The sequence below is a fragment of the Lithobates pipiens genome, unplaced genomic scaffold, assembly GCF_037356315.1.
Source record: "Lithobates pipiens isolate NorthernLeopardFrog02 unplaced genomic scaffold, aLitPip1_a1.2 Scaffold_1, whole genome shotgun sequence".
NCBI classification, from domain to species: Eukaryota; Metazoa; Chordata; class Amphibia; order Anura; family Ranidae; genus Lithobates; species Lithobates pipiens.
Genome location: NW_027507685.1, coordinates 133050412 through 133070155, shown reverse-complemented (window position 1 = coordinate 133070155; position 19744 = coordinate 133050412). Strand labels below are relative to the sequence as shown.

General features: G+C 44.1%; 2 protein-coding genes across 3 annotated transcripts in view; one reads left to right on the top strand and one right to left on the bottom strand.

Moving 5' to 3' along the window:
* Nucleotides 1-5205, top strand: part of LOC143975075 (uncharacterized) — a 51725-nt gene extending 46520 nt beyond the window's left edge. The window contains exon 17 of the mRNA XM_077477065.1: nt 3502-5205. Within this exon, the coding sequence (XP_077333191.1) occupies nt 3502-3628 (127 nt within the window). The 3' untranslated portion in view covers nt 3629-5205. The remainder of the gene's footprint in view (nt 1-3501) is intronic.
* Nucleotides 5206-13209: 8004 nt separating this feature from the next.
* Nucleotides 13210-19744, bottom strand: part of COQ4 (coenzyme Q4) — a 48634-nt gene continuing 42099 nt past the window's right edge. For both annotated transcript variants that reach the window (XM_077477086.1, XM_077477077.1), the window contains exons 6-7: nt 19411-19504; nt 13210-17446 (exon numbers count right to left, since the gene is read on the bottom strand). In XM_077477086.1, coding sequence (XP_077333212.1) covers nt 17287-17446; nt 19411-19504 — 254 coding nt within the window. In that variant the 3' untranslated portion in view covers nt 13210-17286. The remainder of the gene's footprint in view (nt 17447-19410; nt 19505-19744) is intronic.

The window sequence follows — 19744 nt, the reverse complement described above, 5'->3', positions numbered from 1 at the left end:
TTCACTCCGCCCACCGCGGGACCCCTATGGAATGGCCGAGGAGTGGCTGAGGCTTTCACATATACACATCCATACCAGGATCGGCTATGGTGAGCGGTGGTCTTATGCTTCAATGTTCATTGCTCACTGGACGAGTTTTTATTACCATGGCATCGCTAATAGGGATCGACTGATTATTGGGAAGACCAATTATCGGTGGCTGATATCAGCATTTTCTGAAAAATCGGTATCGGTCTCAAACTAGAACGATATTACAGATTATTGCTTCAAGGGGTTTACCGGGGTGAAGCCGGTACCGTTGTTTAGAGCGGACGGTCAGCTTTATTGTAATAACAACCAATGCAGCTCAGTAGCCGCTTGACTGTTATTATAAGCAGCGGGAAGGTACAACCCCCCCCCCCCTTGCGCCACCTTTCACTGCTCACCCGGGCTCTCCTGTCCCACTGGGAGGCCCGAGCATCCAACCGACACATCTGCCGGCTGGCTGAAGACCCGAACAAAGCCGATGCTTTGTTCAGGTCTTGGATCTAGTAATCCGGAAGCGATGTCAGGACATCATTTCCTGGATTACTGGCATATTAAAGATATGCCAGTTTTACAAAATAAAGTATTCAAAAACGTCAATGTTTTTGAATACTTTGAAGTGCAAAGGAGGGGTCCGGGGTCTTATAGACCCCCGATCTCTCCATAAAGAGTTCCTGTCCATGCCTATTACTGTCAAGGGATGTTTACATTCCTTTTGACAGCAATAACAGTGATTAAAAACATAAAAATTTAAAATGACAGTGTAAAAAAAAATTTGAAATATACAAAATATCGGCCAAAAATATCAGCAGGAGAGGTGACCCACATATTGGTATAGTATCGTCACCAACTTAGCGATCCCTAGTCCCTACTATTCTTAGTGCCAATGGGGCCCTAAACCTCAGCCTGGAGCGGCACCACCAAGCACTTATGGTCTTATTGGTAGCTTTGCATAGTACATTAGCTATATGGAGGCTACTATGGCTGACCTCTCTTTGAAAATGCTAGTGGCCTGGCTGTCTCATGCTTCAGTACAGGGGTAGGCAACCTTTTGAGCACAGTGTGCCTAAAAATGTTTTCAAAGAAATAGAGCGTGCCGATTTTATAACAAAAAAATGTCAACTTCACACTCTCAGTCATAAAAGTTATTTTTTTATAAAGTAAATGCTGTAAACTACTTTAGTAGTGAGAAATTTAACATTCTGCACTCATGCCTCAGATCAGCCCCAATTCCTGTACCTTCACACCTCAGATCACTGTCCTCCCTGCACATCTTCCCCACCACTGTACTACCCTTCACATCTGCCCCACCTCTGTACCCCCTGCTCATCTGTCCCACCACTGTAACCCCCTGTACATCTACCCCACCATGTACTACCCTGTTCTTCTGTCCCACCACTCTAAACCCCTGCTCATCTGCCCCATCAATGTTCCCTCCTTTCTCATCTGCCCTACCACTGTACCTCCATGCACATCTGCTCCACCACTGAGCCATCTTCTCATCTGTCCTAACACTAAACTTTTCTGCTCATCTGCCCCACCACTGTAACCCCCTTTCTCATCTGCCCCACGACTGTACCTCCTGCATATCTGTCCCACCTCTGTTCCCCCTGCTCTTCTGCCCCACCACTGTAACCCCCTGCTCATGTGTTTCACCAATGTAACTCCTTTCTCCTCTGCACATCTGCCCCACCTCTGTACCCCCTGCTCCTCTGCCCAACCACTGTAACTCCCTGCTCATCTGTTCCACCAATGTACCTCCTTTCTCATCCCTCCCACCACTGTACCTCCTACACATCTGCCCCAACACTGTACCCCCTTGCTCTTCTGTCCCACCACTGTAACCCCCCTGCTCTTCTGCCCCACCACTGTACCTTTCTGCACATCTGCTTCACCGCCATATCCCCATGCTCTTCTGTCTCACTACTGAATCACCACATCATCTGTCCTAATACTGAACCTATCTGCTCATCTGTCACACCACTGTAACCTGCTTTCTCATCTGCCCCACCAATGTAGCTTCTGCACATCTGTCTCACCTCTGTTCTCCCTGCTCTCCTGCCCCACCTCTGTTCCCCCTGCTGTCGTGCCCCACCTCTGTTCCCCCTGCTGTCGTGCCCCACCTCTGTTCCCCCTGCTGTCGTGCCCCACCTCTGTTCCCCCTGCTCTCCTGCCCCACCTCTGTTCCCCCTGCTCATCTGCCCCACCAATACACCTCCTTTTACATCTGCCCCATTGCTCTACCCATCACTGTACCCCCCTTCTGTCCCACTGCTGAACCCCCTTCTCATCTCTTTCCCCACTGTACCTCCCTGCACATCTGCCCCACCGCTGTACCCTTCTGCTCTCCTGTCCCACCTCTGAACCCCTTCTGCTCATTTTCTCCACCGCTGTACCCTCTTCTCATCTATGATATGTGCGATATGCAGAGTGGTGAAAGGAAGCAGAGATGAAACACATCTACCTGTTCTGGCACATGCATCCTGCTGATCCACCTCTCACATCCAGCCCACATGCTTGTATGTGATGTCTGTGATGTAATGTGATGTATGTGATGTCACATACAAGCATATGCAATGATGAGCTCAGGTCAGGGGTATTTTCCTGAAAGCAGTGGGCCTGTGTGCAGGATTACAAATTGGGCCCCTGCAGCTGAGAAAAAGTGGTTGGGTGTGATTTTCATTGCCCTGAATACTGGCGGTGGCTTAAAGGGACACAGAGTGCAGAGGGGTTCATTAGTAAGTGACGCAAAGGTTCAGGAGTAATTTCAACAAAGTTCCCAGAAGCTCAACAGTAATTCCACAAACTGTCATCTGATTGTGGTTTTCTCAATCACAGCGATTTAAACTCCTTTCTGAGATTGGTAGTGGCTTCCCCATCACAAAAGCTGACCATCGCAGCTACAGCAAAGTTAGAGAACCAATCAATGTTTCCCCTCTTTTACAATGTGTGGGGGCGCAATGCCTCCTCCTCAGTGCAGGTGCGGTGTGGGGAATTGTGAAATTGGAATGCATTAGTGTCTCACTGACACTTCCCTGCCCTGCTCTGCTGATGGGGAGGGAGTCGGGTACCCGCAAAAGAGACTTTGCGTGCCGCTTGTGGCACCCATGTCAGGGGTTGCCTACCCCTGCTTAAGTACATTGTGTCACCAACCTAGAACAAGCATGCAGCAAACTAATTCAGAGTGAGCATAGAAATCTGGGTCACTTAAAGGAAACATGTTTGGAAAAAATATGGATTCTACCATTGCGCAAGTCCACTTTTGAAAATTTTACATGGTGGGCAGTTATGTTGATTTTAAAGACTCGGTCTTTTGAACAATTAAACAGATGAGTAGTTTCAGACCAGGCAAAGAGCATTTTCAGAAAGAAACCAGCAATGGCAGCCTATATATTCCTCAGGTCATTTCCTTTTGTGAATGAGAAATAGAGGGGACATATCACACATTATTGTTTTTTTTTTTTCTGCCTCTTCCAGGAGGAAAGGATCCCTATCAGAAAGCCTTCACAAGGACATACAAGCAATTATTGGAGAATCTGGGGTGACATTCCGGCTCCCTCCTCCCCCCAGTATTGTTCCGCAGAGAGTTCGTCCCCACCACTAATTACAGGGGGACTTTCCTTTCTTTGGATGGATATCAGAATGACTCTTATCCAAAAGCCACATGGCCTCCTCTGAGTTGGGACCTTGCACCTATAATTTTATCATAACTTAAAACCCACACTACCGGGAATGAGCCACCTTCCCGGTCACCAGTGGAAAAAAAGATTGATGTGTCATTCTGTACAAGCTGAAAGGGTAAATCTGTGACTGGCGCCACTCACTGTCCCACCCTATCATTACAGAAACAAAGGCCGGGTAGTTTTACAGGAATTAATAACTTTTTATTCTTACAATCCTTATAATTACCAGCAGGCTATAAAATGTTAATACGTAAGGCATCCCGGATTACAAAATATTTTTTTGTTTTTCATTTAAAGGCAAAGAAGTGTATTTTCAGTGAGTATGTATTTTAACCACTTTAGCCCCGGAAGGATTTACCCCCTTCCTGACCAGAGCATTTTTAGCGATTTGGCACTGGGTCGTTTTAAGTGACAATTGCGCAGTCGTGTGACGTTGTATCCAAACAAAATCGACGTCCTTTTTTTTCCCCACAAATAGAGCTTTCTTTTGGTGGTATTTGATCACCTCTGTGTTTTTTTATTTTTTGCGCTATAAACAAAAAAAGAGCAACAATTTTGAAAACTATTTTAATTTTATTTTTTACAAAAATATTTTGTACTTTTTTGCTGTAATAAATACCCCCAATTTTTTTTAAAAAAAAGCAATTTTTTTCTCAGTTTAGGCAGATATGCATTCTTCTACATACTTCTGGTATATAAAAAAAAAAAAACGCAATAAGCGTATATTGATTAGTTTGCGCAAAAGTTATAGCGTCTACAAATTAGGGGATAGATTTATAGCATTTTTATTATTATTATTTTTTACTAGTAATGGCGGCGATCTTTATTGTGACTGTGACATTATGGCGGTCATATCGGACAATTTTGACACATTTTTGGAACCATTGGCATTAATTCAGAGATCAGTGCTATAAAAATGCATTGATTACATTTGTAAAAATGTCACTGGCAGTGAAGGGGTTAACACTAGGGGGTGCTCAAGGGGTTAACTGTGTTCCCTGGGAGGTGATTCTAACTAAAGGGGAGGGGACTGATTGGAGGAAGTGACGGATCGTGGTTCCTAGCTAATAGAAACACACGATCTCACTCCTCTCAGAACAGGGAAGTGTGTTTACACACACTCGTCCCTGTTCTGTGTCTCCTGCTCACGATCGCTCGTGGCCAGCGGTCATCGCGACCGTCAGCCACGAGCATCGGCACCCCCGCTGTGCAGTGGGCGCACACGAGCACTTACTATCCGGACCCCGCAAGCCAACGTATAGCTACGTGGTTTCGCGCAGGGTGACCAACTTGCCACAGTATAACTGCGGCAGCCGGTCCAGAAGCAGTTAATTAATAATCTGAAGGTAACTTTGTAAAAAGAGATTAACATTTGCATTTTTACCTATTTTCATAAGAATGTTTTATTTAAAGTGGATGTAAACGAATATATATACCCAGTGAAGTGACTGGCCTCAGGTGATACACAGAGATGAAATAAATCTTCCTACATAAGTTGTACCTGTTTATCTGTAGTCTTCACTTCCCAACATCTGTTCAAACTCAAGACATTGTAAAACTTGTCTGAGCTGTCAGAATAAAGGGGGCAGAGAGCTGAAGTTACACTCTGCAGAGCTCAGAGAGGAGAGATTTGTCAGCTTATTGGAGGAAAGAGACTCACACACCCCCCTCCACAAAGGAACAGAGCTAAAGCTGTCAATGAGCTGGAAATCCCTCCCCTGTCATCTGTTTTCTCTTGCTGTCAGGAAAACCTGTCAGAAGTGATTCATGCTGATAGCTGCAAAACAAAGCAGCAGAGAAAAATGACACTTGGGGGGGTGTCGGCAATAAAGCGCCACTATGTTTAGCGGCACTTTACCGTAATTTTAGCGGGGCTTTTTTAGCCCCCACTAGCAGCCGAAGAAGGGGGTTAATACTGCCCGTGTAATGCCGCTGCACGCGTTTCTGTGGCACTGCCCATTGATTTCACCTCTCCTAAAGAGCTCCAAAGATGCTGCTTGCGGGACTTTTTTTAACATCTCGCAAACGCACTGCTCCAGTGTGAAAGGACTTGGGCTTTCACTCTGGAGTGACAGGAGAGGCGCTTTGCAGGCGCTATTTTTCGTGCTAAAAAACCTGAAAAGCACCTCAGTGTGAAAGTAGCCTTATGGGTAGATTTACTAAAAACTGGTGCAGCTTTGCATGGTAGCCAATCAGCTTCTAACTTCTAACATCTTGTTCAATTAAGCTTTGGCAATAAAATCTGGAAGCCGCGTGGTTTCTATGCAGAGTTGCACCAGATTTTGCACTCTCTAGTTTTAATAAATAAGGCCCACAATGCTTTTAAATTGAGACAAGTACATACTATAGAACAGGGATATGCAATTAGCGGACCTCCAACTGTTGCACAACTACAAGTCCCATCATGCCTCTGCCTCTGGGTGTCATGCTTGTGGCTGTCAGAGTGTTGCTATGCCTCATGGGACTTGTAGTTCTGAAACAGCTGGAGGTCTACTAATTGCATATCCCTGCTATAGAAGCAGGCATGTATTGGCCATTGGGACTACAGGGAGTTTCCCGGTGGGCCGATGGCTCAGTGGGCCGGTTTCAGTGACAAAGTAATGGCTGTGCGGCTTGCCCTCAACTTCACGCAGTGATGTGAGAAAGATGAGAAAAATACAGAGGAGAATAAGTGAAATAATAAAAGAGGTTAGTGAGGACTCCTTATGTTATGCTACTTATGTTTTTTTGCCCAGTTACGTATAGTTTTATATACTGTTTTTGTGCTTGTTTGCAAAATTAAAGTGGGCTGGTCTGGATGAAGTCCAGGGACAATTTTTTGTCCCAGTCCAGCCCTGTATAGAAGCATATGTTTTGTTCATAATTCATGTCTGAGGTTTACAGCCACTTTAATAATTTGCATGTTCTGTTCCTGTATTCTGTCTGTATGTCAGACAGCAACATTAAAATTCTTGCTGCACAGCTCCTCAGATAAAATGATTACAGGATTAGCCTTTTAAAGGTTGTATAACTGTGTTTCCAGCACAGTACTTGTGAGAAACAAATAAGCTCCTATCTATATTTTTAATGAAAAACTGTATATGGAAGCAGTTACTTTAAGGGTTATTTATATTAAAGTTATCACATTAAAGTATAACTCTATTGTAACTGAGAGTCATTCACTTTGGATAGAATGGTTAAAAAAAATAAAAATAAAACCCTTCTATTATCCTATCTGCCAAGGACAGTGCCACCCTAGCCTCTGTTTAGATCTGCAGCTGCCATGGTGCTAAACACGTGACCAGCTATGGCACCAGCCATTCAAGGATTCGAAAGTTCAGTCCAGAGCTGACATAAGCACGCTGGCAACTTGGACAGTTACCACCAGAGGCATGCCTTGAATGTAGCAGAACTAACTGGAGTTTTCCTTCATGAAACAGTTTAATCACTTAAGGACCGCAAGGATTTGCCCCCTTAATGACCAGGCCATTTTTTGCGATAAGGCACTGCGTCGCTTTAACTGACAATTGCGCGGTCGTGCGACGCTGTACCCAAACAACATTGACGTTCTTTTTTTCCCACAAATAGAGCTTTCTTTTGGTGGCATTTGATCACCATTGTGGTTTTTATTTTTTGCACTATAAACAAAAAAAGAGTGACAATTTTGGAAAAACAAAATTTTTTTAAAATTGTTTGCTATAATACATATCCAAAAAATATATAAAAAACACATTTATTCATCATTTTAGGCCGATATATATTCTTCTACATAATATGGTAAAAAAAAAAAAAAAAAAATCACAATAGGTGTATATTGTTTAGTTTGCATGAAAGTTATCGCGTCTACCGTCCCCGGCATCGATCCCTCCTGAATAACTTGCCTTGACGTGCTCCCAACTGTCCTCTTTCTTGTTCCTGTTCCAGGACACCTCTCAATGACTGTGTAATGAGAGGCTTCCTCTCAGTTCCCGGCCTGAGGTACACCCCCCTCCCCCAGAAGGGGGGTTTCCCCAGACCACAACAGTCTAACACTCGATCATCCAGTTCCCCCCAGCCAACAATTTCTCACACAGCAGGCTGACCATGGGTATATATAGAAGGCCTGCCCCCTGCCAATCCTAGTTGGGGATTGGTCAGGGCTCCCACATACACCCCATGTCACTCCAACTCTCTGGCCTGCCCCTTTTCCAAAACCTTCTCCCTGGACACAGAGGAGGTGCCCAAGAGCTGAGGCACATGTCATTCACCTGCTGCTCCACTAAAACCACTCCCCTGCTCCCAGATCAAAACAAACAGGCCTAACTTAAAGCTAGGCCTGCCTAAATTCTCTAAATACTCTAGCACCTACCTAAGGGGAGAGGGTGCTACACGTGTATAGCAAATAGAGGTATAGTCAGAAACAGTGGCGGCTGGTGCTCCAAATATTTGGGGGGGGTGCAAACAAACGGAAAAATTCTATAAAAAACCCCATTAAACGCAGCCACTGTGCCCATCAAAGGCTGCCAGTGTGCCCATCAAACGCTGCCAGTGTGCCGATCAAATGCTGCCACTGTGAAATCAAATGCTGCCACTGTGCCCATCACATGCCGCCACTGTGCCCATCACATGCAGCCACTGTGCCCATAAAATGCTGCCAGTGTGCCCATCAAATACTGCCACTGTGACATCCCCCACCCGCTCACCGTCTGCCCGGCACTTACCCTGTCAAGGTGGGGCAGCGGGTGATGGCGTTAAGTGGGGTCCTCCATGCGTTCCCTGCCTTCCTCTCCTCCTGATAGGTGTCCAATAGCGGCACCTGTCATTTCAGCCAATTAGGTGACAGGTAACAGACCCGAGCGCCTGATTGGTGGAGAGGCGGTTCAGTGTTAGATAGAAAACTGAATATTTATTCGCTTAACACCCCTGGGTGAACTGCAAGCACCAAACATGTCGCTCGCTGTTCACCTATTTTAAAGCCCATTCAAGCCTATGGATATAATCAGGTGCTTCAAAAAACACCCCCGCCACTGTAACTCAGGTGTCCAAAGAGGGGCCGGGCGCCTGAATAGGGACTGGACAGGACTGTGCAGTGCAGGTATTGATATGTTTGTTTAGGGCAGTATGCTTCTAGGGACAAATGCCCAGAACATAAGCAGTCTGTATTCTGGGCGTTTGTCCCGGAGTGCATACCGCGTTAAACAGAGGTACTGCTAAGTGTACCTCCCAGCTCCGTTCAGCTGCAGCAGTTGTCTGACTTGCATGCTGGGCCCTGGTGGCAATGGTGGCTATGGATAGATTCATGCTATGCATGAATCTATCCATTGGCCATAGAGGGGGTGGCGCCCGTGCGCCCTTATGGACGCACCGCAACTGGTCAGAAACCTGTTAGGCCATCATCCCAAATACAATGTGTAAGTCTAATCTAAACCCCCCCCCCCCCGAGGACTATATGGACATACATATGGATTTAGGGTGTGGAGAACCTAGGTGCACAATGCAAGTGCCTGGATGAATCTCTGAATCGATGAGTAGGTGACTGCATCCACTGATTCTTTTGAAAAGATTTATGGTTGATTACTGGTCCCAAATGCAAAGAGACATACAGAATAGAGGTGTGAAAATACCTGTGAAGATTTACACAGCCCTGCCAGACAGCAAAGTCAGGTACTTGTTATGCAGTTATGTAACGTGCCTCTCTGCTCCCAGCAAATGGATATTTAAAGAGCAGCAGAAGACTGATGAGCTCATCCCTTCGCTCACTCCCACTATCAGTATGTTACTTATCAGTACATATGCGTGTGACACATCTGATTAGCCCCTAATTCTGCCTTTTCCTCTTGTAGTTTGAATAGTCCTGCACAGGTTATTAATAGCATGAGGCTTATAGGAAGTTAAATTTAAGTACTTTAGCAGCATTTAAATATACATTTTATTAAATGCATTCATTTTGTTTTTTTTATATATGCAGCCTTACGGTGCTTAAAGAAGAAGTAAACCCTGATGAGTTTACTTCCTCTTTCATTCCCTGTAAAGGCAAAGCATAATGGACTACTATGCATCGCATAGTAGTCCATTATGTGTCACTTACCTGACACAGGAGCCAGCGAAGTCACCGCTGTCCCCTGTAGTTCCGTGCGTCCATCTTCTTGGTGGGTCTCCGTGGGTCTCGCTGCTCCGGCGCTGTGATTCGCCGGAGCAGCGATGACGTCACTCCCGCGCATGCGCACGGTAGCCGAGACTCGCGGCATTGCCGTCATCGGCGATGCCCCGCTCAGTGCGCCTGCGCGCCGCTGTCTACGGCGCATGCGCTGTAGATAGCGGTGCCCGTCTTCGGGCAAATATCTCCTAAACTGTATAGGTTTGGGAGATATTTCTTGGACCTACAGGTAAGCCTTAATCTAGGTTTACCTGTAGGTCAAAGTGGTTTGTAAGGGTTTACAACCACTTTAAAACTCATCCAATTCCTCCTTTTATTTTCCTGATGTAAATATTAGCAGATAACTGTAGAAGTAGAAGTAAAGTGACTTATGAAGCTTCTAGCTTTGGGGTGGATGTCCTTTTCCAGTACTAGCTTTACATACATTGGTTAGGATACACTTTGATTATAGCAGATGGTACAGACAGCATTGCTGGCTGTATAAAGGATCTGAGCTTCCAAGAGTTAGGAGAGTCTTTAGCAAAGACTGAACAAATGACAATGCATTATATTCCACCATCTTATACTCAGCTGTGTTCCACCATTACAACCTTTGCACAGTCTGGAGCTTGCTACATACAGTATCTCACAAAAGTGAGTACACCCCTCACATTTTTAAAAATACTTTATTATATCTTTTCATGTGACAACACTGAAAAAATGACACTTTGCTACAATGTAAAGTAGTGAATGTACAGCTTGTATAACAGTGTTAATTTGCTGTCCCCTCAAAATAACGCAATACACAGCCATTAATGTCTAAACCGCTGGCAACAAAAAGAGTACATCACTTAGACCCCTTTCACATTGGGGCGCTTTGCAGGCGTTACAGCGCTAAAAATAGTGCCTGTAAAGCGCCCTGAAAAAGCCGCTGCTGTGTCTCCAATGTGAAAGCTCTGAGGGCTTTCACACTGGAGCGGTGAGCTAGCAGGACGGTAAAAAAAGTCTTGCTAGCAGCATCTTTGGGCAGTGAAGGAGCGTTGTATACACCGCTCATGCCCATTGAAATCAATGGGGCAGCGCAGCTATAGTGCCGGTTTTAACCCTCTCAGCCGCTAGCAGGGGGGTTAAACCGCCTCGCTAGCGGGTGAATACCGCTGCTAAAACAACAGCAAAGTGGCGCTAAAAATAGAGTTGTTTTACCGCCAACACCGATCCCGCCCCAGTGTGAAAGGGGCCTAAGTGCAAATGTCCAAATTGTACCCAATTAGCCATTTTCCCTCCCCAGTGTCCTGTGCCACGTTGGTGTTACAAGGTCTCAGATGTGAATGCTCCCCATTCCCATTCTCCCCCAGTGAGGACACTACAAACTGCTACAATAGAGGAAAGGAAAAGGTGCAAGATGTCTAAAGACCACTAGATGGCACTGGTGCCTACCATTAGCTTACAGTAAACCTCTCACGCGTTAAATATGGAGGCTTCTATTGCTGACCTCATCTTGCTCCTTCCCTAGTTGTCATGTTGACCGTCTGGTTTCAAAACTTTCAAAGTCTCTGGCGTGAATCAAATAGGCCAATCAGATAAAATGGATAAGAGTCAGAACTCTTGGTCTAAATGCTCAGATCAGTTATCCCAAGTACTGAAGCCAGAGGCACAGAGTAACAGTCAGAAAACTAGCATCTTCAGCTATGGCACTCCCCATACTTTAGTCAGTCTGGTTCCTGTAAGTTAGGGGTGTCCAACCTTTTTGACTTTCCTGGGCCACATTAGAAGATATAACATATAACATAAACATAAAATACACTCACAATAAGGATGGATGATGAGCAGATCACAAGTTAACCACTTCAGCCCCAGAAGTATTTATCGGGCCATTTTTAGCAATATGGCACTGCGTCGATTTAACTGGCAATTGTGCAGTCGTGCAACGTAGTATCCAAGCAAAATTTACATCCTTTTTTTTTCCCCCACAAATAGAGCTTTCTTTTGGTTGGTATTTGATCACCTCTGCAGTTCATATTTTTTGTGCTATAAACACGCACCCCAAGTTTAGGAGGGAATTTTAAGGAAAAAACACTTACATTTAAATGACCATCAATGCAGCCTTATCAGTGTCCATTTGCAGCCTTGTCAGTGCAGTTTAAACATGGCACCACCACGATACACAGAGCCGGTCCTGTGTATCTCAGCTCCTCTCGCAGTCCTGCCCTATGATGGGCATAACCCAGGTCCAATGGCAAGACTGGGCATGACTGTGTGCGGAGCCGAGCGCCACCGAAATACACATAGCCAAGTGCTCCTCCCAGCTCCGCTCACAGTCATGCCCAGTCCCTGTGTTATGTCCATCATAGGGCGGGACTGGGCTTGACTGTGAGCGGAGCCGAAAGGAAGGGAGGGGGGTAATGAGTCATAAGAGGGCCAATGAGACCTGAAGAGCTGGAGGTGTGCCTCTGTGTGTCTGTGTAAAAATCCAGGAAGTGAACAGGAAGCAGCTTTAGCTGCCCACAGTTAAAACAGTTGCAGCCAGACTCAGTGGAGGGAGATTTCTGCAGCATATTTGGCAAGTACAGAACCACAATATATATATATTATGCAAAGTGGTTGAAAGGAAGCTTCAGAATGGCAAAAGATGTTTTTATTACAAATTTTGTGAGCAGACTGCAGTTCCTTACTAAACCCACAACCGTAAAATATATATGCAGTACAGCTTCCTTTTTATACTCACTTTGGAACTTAAGGGGTTAATCCTCCACATTGTGTAAAAAGGTTGCTCAATCCTTTCTTCTCTGATCTCCACCTTCTTCCACAGTCCCCAATCCATCTCCTGATAATACAGAGCCTTGGGACACTCTGCACATGCTCAGTTTGGGGTGTATTGTTAAAGAGCTATTTTTTGGGAGGGTGCATGAGATCAGCACAGGTCCAATCAGTACTTCCAGACAGAGGGTTAAGGGCTCATGCAGCCTCATAGGACAATCAAAGTAGAATGAAAACTCCTCCTATAAGCTTTAACCAGTGCTCGGCCAGACAGACATAGAATTCACAAGACTGCTATATACTGCTGATGAGAAACGGTATTTAGAAGTTTATTTTTACTAACATAATTGCATTTCCATGTTCAGTGTACTGTAGGGGAGACCAGATATATAGAATGCAGGGTCCTGGGTTTAGTAACACTTTAAGGAACTTCACATACCTGCCCTAAACTAGCACCACCTTCAGGGGTCAGATGGTGGCAGCCTTCTATAAGAGCCTCAGCTCTGCCAGGTATATAGGTTTCTGACGAGTTCTCTTTAAAAAGAGTTTCTGAAACTGGCCTAAATTAGGGATAGGCAGGAGAGGCTGAATGGTAGAAAAAAAAAAAAAAAGCCATGGCAGAACTAACAAAAAATACACACAACAGTATGATTTAAAAAAAAAAATAATAAAAAAAAAGTTTATTTAATCATAAATATATATTTCAGTAATTACAGTTATTTAAAATGATATGTCCAGACAGTGAAGAGAAAACATTTTTATACAAACTGAAACCAGACAGCATGGCGCTATGCCCATTTATTTCTGCCAATTAGTGAAGTTAACTAGGTCATTCCACCCAAAACGGTTTAATGTTTGGACACACATTGGCAAGCCAAGTGTCCGCAACCAAACTGTCAAACCATCAAATGGCTGGTGTCATAATTGATCACATGTGCAGCAGCAGATCAAACAGAAGCAGCTTCCTTGGCTGTAAAGGATAGGAGGGTTTAATTCTGCTTTAAGACTGTTAGCAGTTTTCTTGGGGTGATGGGCAGAGTTAATTTGACGAAAATGATTTTGCTGCCTAAAATCCTCTACGCGCTCTGGCATTCCCTGGTTATGATCCCTCTCCGAATTTTTAAAACACTAGACAATATTCTTAACACATTTATTTGGGGCTCATCTAGAAATAAGCTGGCGTGGAGTACTCTTAAAAACCCGTCATGTTCAGGGGGGGTGGCCCTTCCGGACTTCCGGGCATACTATATGGCAGCACAACTCTCACATTTCTACCACTTGCACAGATCGGATGGGGTAAGATATCAAGCGCTGGTGGGTAGAGGGGAGGGTCTCCATACTCATACTCCTATACAGATGCTCTTCCGGGCAGGGAGGGCGGGAGATACCCAAACCCCATTGTTATCTTACCACAGAAAGATTTGGAAGTTAGCGATGGGAGTTGTTGGCGCAGACTTTCACCATTCACATACCCCCCCTGTGGTGCAACCCCGTTTTGCAGGAGCTACTGGATATCCCTGGGGTTGACCTATGGGCCTCTAGGGGTATTATTTTTCTACACCAGGTCATATCCCCGCTCGGCATACGTGATTTTTCTTCGTTGCAGGCGGAGTTTGACCTGCCCCACTATATGCACTTCCGATGCGCGTTTTTTACTGCGATTTGCGCCGTTTTTTACCGCGATTCGCCGCGAATTTGTGCAGGGCAAAAGGTCACCAATGTTAAAAGAAGAAAAACGCCCAAATCAGCCCGCTTCGCGCGACAAAAAAGGGTCCGGAACTTGTTTGAGCTTCAGGCGTAGGGCTTCAGGCGACTTGGAGTGGAGATGTAAACCATCTCCATTGAGAATAATGAATTTTTTCCCCTCCAGCGTTTTGTAGCTTCAGGCGTAGGGCTACAAAACGCTCAGGTGTGAATGGGGTCTAAAATCTACACTTTACTAAGGGCTAGGGCGGTGATGCAGATCTCTGAGAGAGCCAGGGTTAGATGGGAGGAGGATACGGGTCCACTGGAGGGGTCGGATTGGGATGAGATGCTTGAAAATATTAAGCAGGTATCATTGAAATTGCCAGACCGTCTTACGCAATTGTATATAATCCACAAATCGTATCTCACACCTGTCAGGCTGGCGAAATTCCAGCCCGGTCATAGTCCGGGGTGCCCTATGTGCCCAAGTCCCACTGGAACTTTCTACCAATTAATATGGGCATGCCCTGAGATTCAATCTTATTGGGCACAAATAATCAACTTCCTACACGACCACATGGGGTCACCCCTCCAATTAGACCCGAAAGTGTGTGTGCTGGGGATGTTTCCAGACGTTACTCTGGATACATACCTGACCACATTTCTACAGTCAATGTTGTTTAATGCAAGGAAACTGATAGCGAAAAATTGGATGCGCCTGGCTCCTCCTATAGCCCGTGACTGGATCATAGAAATTAACAGTAAATTACCATACATAAAGTTAGTGTATAGGCACCGTGGTTGCCCTGCCAAATATAACAAGGTGTGGGATAGATGGGTAAATGCTTTGGAAACCTGTATAGATTAACATGGATACGGCTAGCGGCTCTGGACCTGTGACTTGGGGGGGGGGGGGGGGGGGGCAGACTCAAGCTGGGGGAAGGTGCGACGATCATACTGTAATGATAAACTGCTCCTCACAATGTATCTCCTCAATGGATTGGGGGTGAACCCCCGTTGGCATTTGTACTTTATGTAAGCCATGTGGTTGCATCCACTATTTTCTGTATTTTTTTAAATGATTAATAAACCTGTGTTTGTTTAAAAAAAAAAAGACTGTCAGCAGTTTGGCCTCAAAAACCCAGCAAAAAATGGAGAGCAATTGAGCATGTGCAGAGCAGGGTGAGATAGTGTATTGTCAGATTTTAAACAGTGCAGACACTTATTTTTAATGTTTTACACAGCTATACCTGCAAATGGGGCCAGCCTGAAATTGCACATGACTTAAAGTTCTACTTTAAAAAAGGTTTGATTGGAGATGTAAAGTAGAAGGAAAGGCAGAGCTGTCACCCGCCTTTTAAACCCTGCCTGTCCACCGCTCTTCTACTTCTTGCATTCAGTTAGTAATAAAAAATATAAAAAGTCATAAAGTACATACAATCATTAAAAGATTGTTCTAAGTGGTCATGTGACTGCAAAGCAGTGGCATGTGTGTCTATCAGAGCAGACCTGCACTGGATTCTCAGAGCTATGTCATACTATTGGTATCCATAGGCATTGTCGGTCCTAAAAGCATTTACACCCACCAGCCGCTTTGACAGACACACCCGCTTGAGCAGTGCTGTCACTTGTAAAAAAAAAAAAAAATAATAATAAATGAAAAAAAATGCATTACATTGACATTTACTACAAACTGAATTCAGGAAGTAGAAGAAGAGCAGTGGGAAGGCTGCATTTCCATCTACTTTAAATATCAGGTTTGGGTGGTCTGACCCTTTATAAGTCTTTGTGCTTTCTGGTTTCAGATATGAATACACCACAATTAGGGCCGAAACAACGAATTGATTAATCGACAACTAATCGATTATGAAATTAATCGATTACTATTTTCATAATCGATTAGTCGGGCAGTAACATAATGGGGTTAAAAAAAAATAAAATAAAATGAGCCCTTTATAGTACAAAAAGAGCAAATAATCGCTACTGTAAATATTACTCACTGTTCTACAGTAAAAAAAATGAACCCCTTACAGTAGTGATTAGCTGCCTTTTTCTACTATAAAGGGCCAATTTTTGTTTTGTTTTTTAACCCCATTATGTTACTAAACGTCTTAGACCTGGTTCACATCTGAGTTTATTTATTGGTGCTTTTTGCAGAAATGCACTACAGTTCATTTACATGGTTTCCTATGGGACACGTTCACATCTGAAAGGGTAAGGGACTTTTAACGCAAAATGGTGCTTTATTGGTTCAATATACTTCAATGGAGAAGCTGCAGAAAAGAATGTAATGCGTTTTTGCAGCAATTCGTGTTTTTTAATCTGACGAAAAAAATGCAAATTGCAGTAAAATCACGTGCGCAAAAATCAAAACGCACAGCAAAAAGCACTGCAGAAACAGATCAAAAGCAAACTTCATAGGTGTGTACCGAGCCTTATGCTGGCCACACAGATACATTTTCAGATGAGAATATTCAGACGAAAAATCTTTGTACATTCGCTGAATGAAAGAATTTTGTTTTAAATTTTCACTTGTTTTTAACATTCCGTTTTTAAAATGAATGCAATTTCTGAACGAAAACCACATACATTGTCTGAAAATTCCTCTAAGAAGTATTCTATTATTTCAAAATTTTCCCATCACTGTGGTCAAAAATGAACATTAAATTCGACCCATTTTTTTTTAAGGTTACTAACCGATTAATCGAAACAATAATCGACCAACTAATCGATTAAGAAAATAATCGTTAGTTGCAGCCCTAACCACAATACAGTATATCACCTGTAGACAGGCAGTCAATCAGTGCAGTAGAATGTAATTACATAGCTGAGACATGACAGTAAGTACTACCAGACAAAAAATTATTGTGTGGAAAGTCCGATGATGACACAACTGTAGTGACAATCAGTGCAAAGGTTTCAATCAAGCATTATCCAGTTGCATATTCTTCTTGCATTGCTAGATGCCCCTGAGAAATGTCATTGGGTAAACAAGAGGTTTCCTCATACAGTGTCCTTTTCCAAAAAAAAAGCTGTACAAGTTCAGAATTTAATGCTGGGCGGTGGCAGGATCCCAATTTCTTTCCTCAGAGATTCCACGCTCTGCTCCCATCGCTTCTCATAGTAGAAACTGCAGACGCACCGAGCGTTACGCCCACTCTGAACCGCCCAAGGAACTAGTTCAATCAGTTTCTTTTTTCTTCTGCCCAAGAGAAGAGTAAAGCAAACCAGTTATTTAATTCTCCATAAAAACTACTAATCACTGACAATACCTACAGTGGTGTGAAAAAGTGTTTGCCCCCTTCCTCATTTCCTGTTCCTTTGCATGTTTGTCACACTTAAGTGTTTCGGAACATCAAACCAATTTAAACAATAGTCAAGGACAACACAAGTAAACACAAAATGCAATTTGTAAATGAAGGTGTTTATTATTAAAGGTGAAAAAAAATCCAAACCATCATGGCCCTGTGTGAAAAAGTGATTGCCCCCCTTGTTAAAACATACTATAACTGTGGTTGTCCACACCTGAGTTCAATTTCTCTAGCCACACCCAGGCCTGATTATTGCCACACCTGTTCACAATCAAGGCATCACTTAAATAGGAGCTGCTTGACACAGTAAGGTCCACCAGAAGATCCTTAAAAGCTACACATCATGCCGAGACCCAAAGAAATTCAGGAACAATTGAGAAAGAAAGTAATTGAGATCTATCAGTCTGGAAAGGGTTATAAAGCCATTTCCAAAGCTTTGGGAATCCAGCGAACCACAGTGAGAGCCATTATCCACAAATGGCGAAGACATGGAACAGTGGTGAACCTTCCCAGGAGTGGCCGGCCGCCCAAAATTACCCCAAGAGCGCAGCGACGACTCTTTCAAGAGGTCACAAAAGACCCCACAACAACGTCCAAGGAACTGCAGGCCTCACTTGCCTCAGTTAAGGTCAGCGTTCATGCCTCCACCATCAGGAAAAGACTGGGCAAAAATGGCCTGCATGGCAGAGTTCCAAGGAGAAAACCACTGCTGAGCAAAAAGAACATCAAAGCTCGTCTCAATTTCTCCACAACACATCTTGATGATCCCCAAGACTTTTGGGACAACATTCTGTGGACCGATGAGACAAAAGTGGAACTCTTTGGAAGGTGTGTGTCCAAGTATATCTGGCGTAGAAGGAACACTGCATTTCATAAAAAGAACATTATACCAACAGTAAAATATGGTGGTGGCAGTGTGATGGTCTGGGGCTGTTTTGCTGCTTCAGGACCTGGAAGACTTGCCGTGATAAAAGGAACTATGAATTCTGCTGTCTACCAAGAGATCCTGAAGGAGAATGTCCGACCATCTGTTCGTGTACTCAAGCTGAAACGAACTTGGGTTCTGCAGCAGGACAATGATCCTAAACACACCAGCAAGTCCACCGCCGAATGGCTGAAGAAAAACAAAATGAAGACTTTGGAGTGGCCTAGCCAAAGTCCTGACCTGAATCCTATTGAGATGTTGTGGTATGACCTTAAAAAGGCCGTTCATGCTCGAAAACCCTCTAATGTAACTGAATTAGGACAATTCTGCAAAGATGAGTGGGCCAAAATTCCTCCAGGACGCTGTAAAAGCCTCATTGCACGTTATCGCAAACGCTTGGTTGCAGTTGTTGCTGCTAAGGGTGGCCCAACCAGTTATTAGGTTTAGGGGGCAATCACTTTTTCACACAGGGCCATGATGGTTTGGATTTTTTTCACCTTTAATAATAAACACCTTCATTTACAAATTGCATTTTGTGTTTACTTGTGTTGTCCTTGACTATTGTTTAAATTGGTTTGATGTTCCGAAACACTTAAGTGTGACAAACATGCAAAGGAACAGGAAATGAGGAAGGGGGCAAACACTTTTTCACACCACTGTACATGCCAATCTTACTCAGAATGTGAAAATGTAATGTTGGAACCACAAGCTATGTTTTATTGATTACTACGCATCCTCACTGCTTGTTTGTTTTAGTGTGTCTCGCGGTCACCGGGCAAGTGTACACCTATTGGAGAGAAACCCACTCTGGTAGTATGGGGAGCTTGGGTTTATGGCAGTCGTGAGTAGATGGATTCTACTTAAACAAGAGGTACAAGGAGAAAGTCAATGCAAGGAGATAGTGATAGCTTCTATAGTCTCTTCACTTACTTGGTACTGAGTCGTAGAGGCCCAAAAACAGCTCCCAGAAGGCACATGGGCAGTCCAGTCTGCACAGCTTCAAACCATTTCACCACCACTTCCCCTGCCAACGAGATCAACAGGTTAGACAGCTGTAATCAAAGTGAAGTTCTATGTTCACGGATTTCAGCAAACATCACTACAAGTGCTTAATTATTTCTATGCTGTAGAAATGGAGATAATCCATGGGAGAAAAACAAAGTGTGCCAAAATCTAAGTGCAGCAGAAGATGCAACGAATGGTATATTTAATTAACCACTTGCTTACTGGGCACTTAAACCCCCCCCCCCCCCCTCCTGCCCAG